At 32.0% G+C, this 12,382-nt stretch overlaps 1 protein-coding gene across 1 annotated transcript; it reads right to left on the bottom strand.

Moving 5' to 3' along the window:
• Positions 1–219: 219 nt before the first annotated feature.
• Positions 220–12,046, bottom strand: LOC143042143 (uncharacterized). Its single transcript, XM_076214397.1, has 3 exons — positions 11,680–12,046; positions 974–1,156; positions 220–602 (listed from the first exon to the last, which is right to left on the bottom strand). Exons 1-3 carry the CDS (start codon positions 12,011–12,013, stop codon positions 313–315), a joined length of 807 nt encoding a protein of 268 aa, XP_076070512.1. The 5' UTR covers positions 12,014–12,046; the 3' UTR covers positions 220–312.
• Between the last annotated feature and the right edge of the window lie 336 nt (positions 12,047–12,382).

The following is a 12,382-nucleotide window of genomic DNA, read 5'->3' on the forward strand; positions in this document are numbered from 1 at the left end:
TCCAAAAAAAGACGCTGATTTTTCAAGTTTTAAAAAATCAAGGTGTTGCAATACTTTTTTCCATGTGTATATGTAAACCAAAATCTGTCTATAATCCCCATTTCCTTGTTAGACAACTTAATCGTGATCAACAAAGGACCGTGACAGGATTGAATAATGCATGCAGTCGCTACAAAGCAATTTGAATGTGTCAATACTGAATACATTATTTTTATTTTTATTTTTTTAGTTAAGAACTTTTAAGTTTAGTATGGGTAAAATCTTTCACATTACATTAACATATTACGTTGATACAATTTCCTGTACACAATGTCATACACAAAGTCTTATAAACTCGACGTAATCCGTGTTGTTATAGTAATACGGCGCGTAAAGGTTAATATTCTCTTCAATTCTGATCCACACACGAAGACAGAAGCCTGGTTTATGATATGCAGCCACACATGTGAAGTCAGGTCTACTTGTACATGAACTTTTACAATAGGTGGCGGTAATGGATGTCGTTGACCCGGTTGTAGTAGGATACCATGACATTAACGTCTGCGGAGGAAAGAAATACATCCCAGCTCTTGTCTCGTAGTTCGCACTGTACATACCACATTCTAGAAAAAATATATTGAATTAACATTTAGAATTATTGTAATGAAGGACGTACACACGGAAAATACTGAAACACATAATTGAAGAAAAGTAAAAAATTCAGTGATTGAAAATTAAAAACATAAAAGATACTAAATGCTTGTGTCGTCATTTTGAGGTGGGGGTTGTGTCGCTATTAATTATTTAATACCTTTTAATATTGTTATTAGATATGCAGCTATTTTAAAGATTCAACAGAAAATACGGGAATAAGACATTATAACGTAGAAACTGTCCTTTTATAAAGCCATTGAATATATATATATATTCCAATGAAAGTTTACTTATTGGTAGGCAAATTTAAGGGTTCATTGTACGATTATTGTTATCTTACTTTGACACGGATCACTAGGAGTTGACCATGTTCCATTGCCTTGACATTTGATGTCTCCAGTATTTGTAATTGACTCAAATCCTGGAACACATTGATAAGGTATAATATCACCAGCTGTGGCGTTAGTCAGCAGTGGCGTGAATGTTGCCCCAACAACTGTTACACTATTGGTACAGGTCACAACTGTAAGTAAAAAAATATATTTTATTGTGTATTCTCTGATTACACTAAGTAGAAATAAGAAGATGTGTTATAAGTGCCAATGAGACAACTCTCGATACAAGTCACAATTTTTAAAAGTAAACCAGTATAGGTCATAGTACGGCATTCAATACTGAGCCTTGACTCTCACCGAACATTGAGCTAATAGTGTAAAATCACAACATAGATTTATGTTTAATTCGGTTTATAGCTTTGTCATAATACCAAAATAAACAAATAAATATATATACTCTTTACTTTCTCGAAGTATTCTGTTCACATTTGCTGGTTTAAGATTGTCGCTTTGCATCAATCTTGTCATATAAATATGTTATTTTTAATTGTTCCTGTAGCGAGATACAATTAAGTGCATTTAAACATAGTGAAGTGTTGAAACCTTACTTTATCATTCTTTATCTAACCAAGAATGTTATATTCAGGTTCACTTCCAGCTAGCTTTAAACAGGATTTCAATAATCCAATTAAAATACGGTTGAAATCTAAAAAATACAGGCATTTAATTTGCAATGTACTTTGCACATAATATACGCAGTCTTCCTAAAAGAGGGACTAAAGATACAAAAGGGACAGTCAAACTCATAAATTGAAAATAAACTGACAACGCCATGGCTAAAAATGAAAAAAAGACAAACAGACAAACAATTAATAGTACACATGACACCACATAGAAAACTAAAGAATAAACAACACGAACTCAAGGATTTCAGTAATGTTACAGATAATCATTCATTTTAGTACGATTGGGCTTAATCGGTTTAAGCTTGTGTCTGTAATGATTTAAAACAGTGTGTTTGCTTTGGTGTGTTGTATTTTATTTAGAGTGTTCACATTATTTTTTGTTTCTTCTGCTGGTTTTTTCTATGCCCTGTTTTTGACCTGCGATGCATTATCATGCTGCAGCAATCCATTACAAGGGTTTAATTTATTCCTTCTAGTGTCTTGGTAATTTTTAATTTGAATATCTAATTGCGCTGTCGAAGAAAATGTCATAGAAAATGAAAAAAAAAATACATTTAAAAAAATTACAAGGTTATATTCAATATAGCATGCATATTCTGTTTCTTAAAACTTTACACAATTTGCACGCAACAAAACAGGCCGTCCGGAAATTAAATCATGTAAAAAAAATATAAGTCAATATTTTTGAACTTCCTGTACCAAGTCAGTAATATGACAGTTGTTATCCATTTGTTTGAATAGTTTGAGATTTTTGTTTTGCCATTTGATTACAGACTTTTCGTTTCGAATTTTCCTCGGATTTTTTTTTTGTCAATTAACTTTTTTGTGTATGTACTTTATTTTCTTTTTATGTGTATCTTTGACGATTCATGTTAAATAATAAGTGCTATTAAATTGGTATTTTAACACTAGTTTAATATTATTACGTTCAAGTTAAGTAGTAACTATTCGAGTTTTTATTGTTTCGAGACGAAGCCTAGAACTAATAAAGTTGCCCAAAGACCAAGTTCGACTGTACGGTGACACAATACATGATCAATATAAAATCAGCCCTTTTTAAAACAATGATTTGAAATGAAAATCAAAAGGTGACTGGAAACCAAAATGATGATATGAAAGTAAAAACAAGATACATTTGAATTAATTTAGTTGATTTTGATATAAAATTGTCAGCAATTTTAGAGATGACATGCAGTTAATTTAGCTCTTGTATATCTATGAATTTAACCACATATCATCAGTGGTATCCTTATATACTAGTTGTATTTTAAAAGACACGTGTATCGCTAGCGATTGAGCAGCATTTACTGTACTTTATGCATTTGATCAACTTCAAACTATTGTCTGATCGGTTATCAGGTGGACTTTTCGAAAGTTCATTAAACATTTTTAAAAATCTAATTAAGTGTATCGTAGAAGGGCAGAAGAAACTTATTAAGAGGATAAATACTAATAGAATTAGATAACACACACACACAAATATATTTTTTTTAAAGATATGGGTTGATAAGATCCACTTGTAAAGTCAGTCGTCAAGTACAAATTTTATTCGATTGCACCTACTCTGTTGTTAATACACATTAAAAAGGTATTTCACGTAATCGATATTTTAGTTTTTAGTATTTTCAATGTTATTAAAGGATCTTTAATATAAATGTATAACATGACAGATTCTAAAGCGAGATGATGTATCAAATATTTTTGCTTCATATATTTTCAAGACGGATAAAACAACTCAAACGCGCCCAAACACAAAAAGGTGCACTCGACATTCTCTTTTCGATTAAATCATTGCTCATTTTAGGATATTTGCTTAAAACAATGTCACTGCAGGCAACGATGCATAATACTGCTTTAAAAAATATATCTAATTATCTTTGTGATGATTTTTTGGGCGGAATTTATTCTCATGCATAAAGCAAATTCACTTGTATTTGAACATTTAACAATCGACTTTTTTATGAAAATTAGTCTGCAATTTAAAAGTTTACAAATATATTAAAGCTCTATAACATAATATAGGTAAACACATAGTCTATATAAGATGAATTGAATCCTAAAATTCATGCACTTGAATCAAAGGAAAAACACCTCTGATATAGCCTACCGAGACTATTTCATATTGGTCGATAATGCCCCGGAATGTGATTCTCGTTCGCTTCTTACATATTTACGTACGCAATAAAAGAAAAGGTATTAATTTTCATAATCTAAATCATATGAATAGCGACACACAATCAATTAAGTAGTGATGTTACCCCGTATGAGATTACGAAACAACAAAATTATCAAACGAATGTTTATCATTTACAGACATGTTTGAATTCCCCTGTTTATGTTTGGTATGATAACAAAAAATTAAACACTACAAGTTATTTCCCATCTGACTGCAGAATGACAATAAAAGAATGACAATATATAGATTACACATAGCTGAGAGGGTGAAAGAGTAGATTGTTACCCCGAGGACGCATTGTCACTGAGGAAATACCGAGGTTGACAATGCTTTTTCGAGGGGTATAAATCTGCATATCACCCTCTCAACTGGATGTTATTTAATTTATAGTTCTGAGTGTTTTATCATTATGGTCTTCAACTTTTCCATTGAAAGATAAACTACTTAACTATGAAGTTATTCACATAACAAAGTAACAGTTATTAGAAAAACAACAGGAATAAATTAGGACAATTTGAGTTTTTTTTTATTTAAAATTTTAAATTGATTGATGTAAATAAAATTCATTGTTCGTTGAATTATAAATTTTTAGATTGGCTTGGTCAACATGGGGACATTCCCAAAACTGTCTTCTACTGAAGCAAACAAATATAAACCCTAGAGAACCCAAATAACTCAATGAATAAGAATAAAGTAAATTATCTCCCTTGTATAATTATTTTAAAATCTTAAAATCTGATATTATAACTTGAAGTATAATAATTCTGAATGTTTACCGTTTCTGCGTGCCTTACTTTGTATAATCGAAGTTAAAATATTTTACCATGTTAAATACCATCCGCATACGTTTTTACATATTCAAAAACGATGTGCAAGTGCAAAATAATTTAATTTCGTAGATTTCAATTAGAGATAATAATTAACATATATCATCCTCTTGATTATTTGAAATGGAATTTACCTCGCGAGGGATATGTTTAATAAATTATTCATATTTGCAATGATTAAAGTCCTTATAATACACCACACGCGATGAAAACTTGTTGACATAGTACATAGATTCCCGTACATTGAATAAAATATTTAATAAATTATATTAAATACTGGTTGATAAGTTACATAATGAAGAGTTGATCCTATATCCCTTAGGTACATATTTTCTATAGTGGTAAAAAAACAACAAATTGATTTTATCATCTAAAAGCAGAAAACTATATTTTATGAATATTACTTTAAACTATATTAATTTGATCCCGACAAATGAGCAATAAAGATGGTATGTCTTATTATGTTTTAAAGAATGAAGAAGGCGTTAGCTTTGGCCTTAGAAAACCATGAAGAGGAATTGAACAGAAATGATGATCGCTTAAGTCTGTTTTTCAAATAGTTATAATCAAAAGTTTCTTATTTTTTTAGACTTCAGTCTTTTTCGTGTCCCCATAGGCATTAAAAAAACTAATATATATATATATAGTTATTAATAAAAATGTTGATGATCAGAAACAATTCACATAATTATTCGATCATGTATTATTAGACAAAGCAGGTACGTTATATTAAGAAAAATGTCAAAGATATAGAAATTAACAAGAACATTTGGGATTTACAATTTCATTATTATCAAGAATAACAATATGCTTAATGAATAAAATGGTAAATAACTTTTTTTACGCTGATTTGATGTTTCTTGACTTTAAAAAATTCAATCAAAGTGCTTTGAAACTAGCAATCAGTAAAATACATGAAAAGCAACGACAGTAATTAATTGATCTGAACTATCATGAATACTCGAAGACATAATGCATATTCATTTTGAAAGTAAAGTCCCCATTTATAGGATGCATGACTGTAGATATATACAATGCAACTTCCTATAGGAATCCCCTTTATGGCGCTAAACGTGCCAGTTTTACTACAACATGTAGAAACCTTTTTAATTACAATGTATCCTGGAATAGAAATTTAATATGTGAAACAATTCATCTTAAAGAGTAAAACTTAAGATGATATAAGATTTTGCGGCATACTTTCACCATTTATTTGCCTCGAACTTCTAATAGTTTAAACTGAAATTCCGTACTACCCCTTCTCTTAGGCTCACTAAAGGTCTTCTTCAAACTTTAATTTAGTTTCTATCCATATGTATATAGATATCCTAACTGAGAACCAATAGGCAATTCAAACAAAATATCTATGAACATAAAAGAATGTCAATCAGCTTTATTTACAAAATGCAACCTATAAAGTAGATAATTGATAATTGAAACATTTATCACGTGAATGCTTCTATTTGATGACAGACAAGTTGGACCAATTAGATGATGGGAATCTGATTTGATTTTTTACAAGCTTCAGACTGCACACTTAAATTGCTCTTCCATCAAACTCTCGTCTGGCATAACAAATTGTAGTTCCAAGTATCTACGACGGACTTGTTAACAAAATGAATTATAAACCATTGTTTGCAAGTCAAAATGGTCATTTGAAAAAAGTTGGTGATAGACTACTCGTTATTAGCATGTATAAGGTTGTTTACTCCTCTGTTTTAGAATAACTAACAATTTATTCTAAAACTGTTTGTATCGTTTGTCTTTAAAGAGATAAATCATTAAAAAGGAGTAGGTCCAGTAAGACTCTTTTTGGCTCCACAATATAGCAGTTTTACAAACTTGTTTTAAGATGTAAACATTTAGTTATTTATTTGAAAGTAGAATGCCTCTGCTACATAAATATGGGCTGTTTTTGACAATACAATGCACATATATCGGGAACTTAATTCATTAAATCATGCTAAATTACTGAAATCTTCACAATTATAGCATTTTAGTTAAATTTTAGACGGTTTCCGTCTTAAATGAAAGTGGCAGCATTTGTGTTCATTCTTCCTATTGAAATGTTTGTTACATTTGCTGATAATACACAACATATATAAAGGTTGAGGATGAACACAGATGCCGTCACTTTCGTTTTTGACAAAAACCATCTGAAACGTTTTCTGACATATTTGATAAGTTTTTAATGACTAAATCAATTGAAATCTTTCACATAAACTAATTGAATCAACTGAAATATACACTTAAGTGTTTAAAAAGTGTCTAAAATCTTTCTTCAGATGGACATGAAATTTGAGGCCAAAATCGGCCGTTACCGGACCTACTTCTTTGTCGGGAAATTATTATGTATTAAACATTGGCACCTATGCATGCTATGGGGAAAAATCATATTATCTTTTCACTAATGGCTTACATGTATAAAACTATTTGTTATTATCAAAATATAAGAAAAAAGTCGTGATTAATGGAAAAAAAGATAACGGACACTAAATTACATGGATAATCTAGAGATTTCCCAAAATATGTCATTAATATCGAAAAATAATCAACTCGTGACCGAACATCACTGATCATTACCTCATGCTCTACGTTGAATATTTTTCAATATTTGAATTTTTCGATATAGTAATTCTATAATTATCCGAACTCGCAATTTCGAAATTCTAAAAAAATATAATTCATTAAAGTACTTACTTGCCAATGTGATATTGTGAAGGCGAATATATGACAAAGGTCATACTTTTCGGACATTTGTTTTCTCAGAACATCAAAAAGTTTTAAGCATTTGTAGGATTCAGAGTCGCGATGGTCACGCTGAGGCGCGATGGTTAACACGCTAAAATGCATTTGTTAACACGCTGAAGTGCTAAGGAGGCATTGTCATGTTAACTTTGTTGTTGATAGCTACGTTGAAGTGCGATGGTCTGCCTGTGGCATTGAGTATAAAAGCATAAGGACATGAGCTTTTTGAATGAAAACTTGAACATCATGAAGGGGCAACCATATAACTTTAAAAAAGGAGGGAATTTAGGTGATTGTCTGAGTCAGAAAAGTCAAAAAGGTTTCTCGACGCTTTCAATCCAGATAATTATATTCATAATATAACTAATTGAAGAGTTCAAATAGAGAACATTATTCAACGAGTGACCGAACATCATATTAATTTACGAATGTGCGTATACGTAGCGCATGAGTTTATCATCAGTGTTGTACGGTCACGAGTTGAATATTATTCGATATCTGAATTCCTTGATTAGTTATTCTTTTTATTATATTGGCAAACGTTTTTTTAAAAATAAAATCGAATATTTTCGAAACTACATTCTTTTCTACTCCTGTTTTGATCCGACGTTATCAACGTTTCGGGAACGCCTTTTGTTGTATGACGTCAGAGGAGTAAAATAACCTTTTTCCACATGTGAAATAATCGGTTTTTATTTGACTTGGAAATCAATGTAATTAATTGTAACCATCAAGTTATAATAAAATTTCACACTATAGGGTATTGGCAAAAACTGGATTCAGACCATTTGTTTTGTCAGTCGTACCCTAAGATTTGACAACAGCAGTTGTTAGCTAAATACTTTAAATTTGATTTTTGTTAAATATAATTATAAATTTGCCAATTCCCCGATTAGCGCACAGTAGTATACGGGTTACGAATATATGTTGTCAAAGTGCAAGAAAAAGCAGGTCTTTATAATAGTACTAATCAGGGTCTATCTCATTTTATTAATTCGAAATATTATGACAAAACTTAGCAATTGCTCACAACAATTATTCATTAATTTATATATACTTGATGTCGGAACAGTGTCCTCGAAGTACATATATGATTGACTAAAAGTAGAAATACATGTAGGGACCAGTCATGTTAATCTCGGCTTAACATGTTTAAGTCAATTAATACTGTAACCACGTGTACAATAATTTAAGACATTCGCAATTTTTCTGTTTCATTCCTTTCCTTTGTTAACATGAAACCTTCAACTGCAACCCTATCCTCCTGACTGCAAATCGATGTTGTATTTAATAACATAACACTATCCAAGTGTTATCTAAGTTAACTGCTAGTAGTCTGCTGTTATTTATGTATTATTGTCATTTTGTTTATTTTCTTTGGTTACATCTTCTGACATCAGACTCGGACTACTCTTGAACTGAATTTTAAATGTGCGTATTGTTATGCGTTTACTTTTTACATTGGCTAGAGGTACAGGGGAGGGTTGAGATCTCAGAAACATGTTTAATCCCGCCGCATTTTTGCGCCTGTCCCAAGTCAGGAGCCTCTGGCCTTTGTTAGTCTTGTATTATTTTAATTTTAGTTTCTTGTGTACAATTTGGAGTTTAGTATGGTGTTCATTATCACTGAACTAGTATATCTTTGTTTAGGGGCCAGCTGAAGGACGCCTCCGGGTGCGGGAATTTCTCGCTACATTGAAGACCTGTTGGTGACCTTCTGCTGTTGTTCTTTTTTCTATTGTCGGGTTGTTGTCTCTTTGAAACATTCCCCATTTCCATTCTCAATTTTATTATGCTAAACCATCGCACCGCAGCAAAAGGTTCTTTGCACTTCGGTGTAGATAATCGTACTTCAACGTAATCATCGCAATTCAGCGTCCTCATTGCACCTCCGAGTCCTATACATTTATTCAAATTATCTGTCAGATAATATAGACATTTAATGCCAGTGTTGATTTAGGTGAGTAATTTTAATAATTTGTAATCAATATTATGGTTTGAATCAAGTCCTCACCAAAAATATAATTTGCCTAAAAATACACATTTCAAATAATGGTGTGTGTGATATTTCCTTTTGCATCATCTCTGAATCAACAAATGATGTTCAAAACTACATTAATTGTACATGTTATCGTGTGTCTAGTACAGTTCATATCATTATAAAAATCTTGATAAATTTATGACATCGTTGCGACTTTACAGTTGCCGTCGGGACTAACGTGTCCAGATTAAATTCTCATTTTCGTTTACTGATGATAACATTATATTAACGAATTAGTTCTATATTTTTGCACGTTCCATCGCGAAATCATAATTCTAAAAAAAATCTTCTTTTTGCTATGAAAATATAAAAAATATTCATTTCTTTTTAAGAAATCCACAACTGATGTGTGAAACCTATATAAATCATATATACATGATGATAACACTAAGCTTTATTTTAGAGTGCGCTTGTTAAGTTAGTATGTTTCTTAATCATTTGTTAATGTAAGTATCAATTTAGAAAAAAAAATTACATTAATACCAAAGTCCCACTAGCTATAGGCGCACTACGTTCTGTAATAAAATGAAAATTTTGACGATCGTAGTGAATTCGCGTAGATCGCAGTAAAGTCGTATCACGGTCGTGGTGAGGTCTTCAAGATCGTGATGAGCATGGCCAACTTTGAACATGTTCAAAACAATCGTGGTGTGGTCGTGGCAAAATCAGGTCGTATTAGACGCTTAGTTAGAGCGCAGTAAGGTCGTAGTAAGATCGCAAAGGTCGCAATACCATCGTAGCAAGAGCGTGGCAAATAAGTGTGATAATAATCGGAGAGACTGCGCTACGATCTCACAGCGACGTTATTACGACCTCACTACGACCATCACGTTCTCACCAAGACCTAAGTACTCTTCCACTACGACTATACCACGTTTACACCACGCTGTTCAAGACAATAGTCAATTCTAGCATGCCCGTGCTGTCCTTATCACGCTCTTCTTACGACCTGATTACGTTCGTACTTCGACCATCATGCTCATTGTCATTTTCTCATGAGGTTTAGTTTGTTTGTTTTTGTGTTATTTGTCCTTTTTTCTAACGGCGCTACAACCATGCTTAACACATCTGTGTCATCCCTGCTATCGTTCACTAAAACATCGTCATTTAAGATTGATGGACCAGCAAAAGGCTGTGATTCAGGTTTGATTGGTCGGTCCGACATCTCTACAGGATCAGAATTCGTTACTATCAGACCTCACTAAGCCTCAACATCTACCCCTACAACCACGTGCAAGTGTTGGTAAATTTTAGTGGCATCACAGGTTTGTTTTCGTGAAAATATACGTATTTATCAGAAATTGAAGGAATGGAACAGTATTAATACATAACACCATGTTGACATTATTGCTAAAAACGTAGTGAGATCGCGGTATAATATTGGAAAGAACGTGCTATAATCGCAGTAGAAGCGTGGTAAGATCGTGTTGCAATCAGATAACTCGTGGTATGATCGTAGTGAGAACGTGATTAGTGTAGTAGGATCATGACAATCGTCGAAAGAGCGAGATAAGAACATGGATTAATCGTAGCGGAATCGTTGTAGAAGCGTAATGAAGACGTAGATTCATCGTGAAAACAACGAAAATTAACCGCTCATACCGCGACTTTCACACGATCTGAATAAATATAAGAACGCGGTGAGCGTGGTGCGATCGTGGGACTGGGGCTTACAAGCTTAAGATATAAGAAGATGTGGTATGATTGCCAATAAGACAACTCTCTATCAAAGTCACAATTTATAAAAAATAAACCATTATAGGTAAAAACACGGTCTTCAGCACGGAGCAATGGCTCACACCGAACAGCAATCTATAAAGAACTTAAAATTAACAAGTGTTAAATCATTCAAATGGGAAAATCAGCGGTCTTATATTTATATATAGATAACAAGAAACGAGAAACTCTCATGAACCACATCAACAAACGACAACGAAAGAACATCATATTCCTAAGTTATGACAGATGCAAACAATTGAAGCGGGTTTGAACGTTTTGATGGTACTAAACCTTCACCCTTATCTGAAACTATAGTGAAACATTACAACATAGAAAAACATACTATAAAATATCAATTGAAATGACTTAACTCAATCAAAAGACATATTAACACAAGTGGATTTACACTGAACTAATAAATTTGATCTATGATACAACGAAAATATTTATTTGATTAACTGAAAATAATCAGATAAATATGTGCTCTATAAGAAATACGATGTATGATATTTACCCGGTGTGTTCCCTTTATAATATCGCCAGTTAGCCGATACAATTGTAGACGTCAAATCATTCAGAATAGAAGTGACCAAATCACATTTCAAATCGTTTCGATGAAAGAAAAACGATTCACATCCACTGGTTTGGGAACACGATATTGCACACTTAATAGCAGACACGGATCCTAATTCTAGAAGTATGTTAGAAGTACCAACACGATCATTAAAATTTGAATCTACGATGTATGTTTTTGACCATGCCTGTTGTATTCCTAAACATGCCATCAAACACCATAAAATAATCACTAAATTCCAAATATGCAAGTCTCGCAATTGAACTGATAGCATGTTTGTCCTATTCAGAATGATAAGTATCACAAGTGTGTTACAATATCGTCCTGGTGAATGCTAAGATAAAACATTACAATTAATGTGTTGATACAATTACGGTTGATGATATCTTCACTATTCATTTAACATAGAACATTGTTTAATTAGTATTTCATTTATTCATGAACTATATGTTTTGCTGTCTAATGATGAAATTGATTTTACATACTTAATGATAAATTTTAAAAGAAATTGAATCGTGAGTGACAGTACCTGAATTGAACATTCAGATAATAATCCAATACGAATAGTCTATGTTCTATCCGATATAATATTTGGTTTGAAATTCCTGCATTTACTGCATAGTATATATGTATCGTGGAATGA

This window comes from Mytilus galloprovincialis, chromosome 8 (genome assembly GCF_965363235.1).
Source record: "Mytilus galloprovincialis chromosome 8, xbMytGall1.hap1.1, whole genome shotgun sequence".
NCBI lineage: Eukaryota > Metazoa > Mollusca > Bivalvia > Mytilida > Mytilidae > Mytilus > Mytilus galloprovincialis.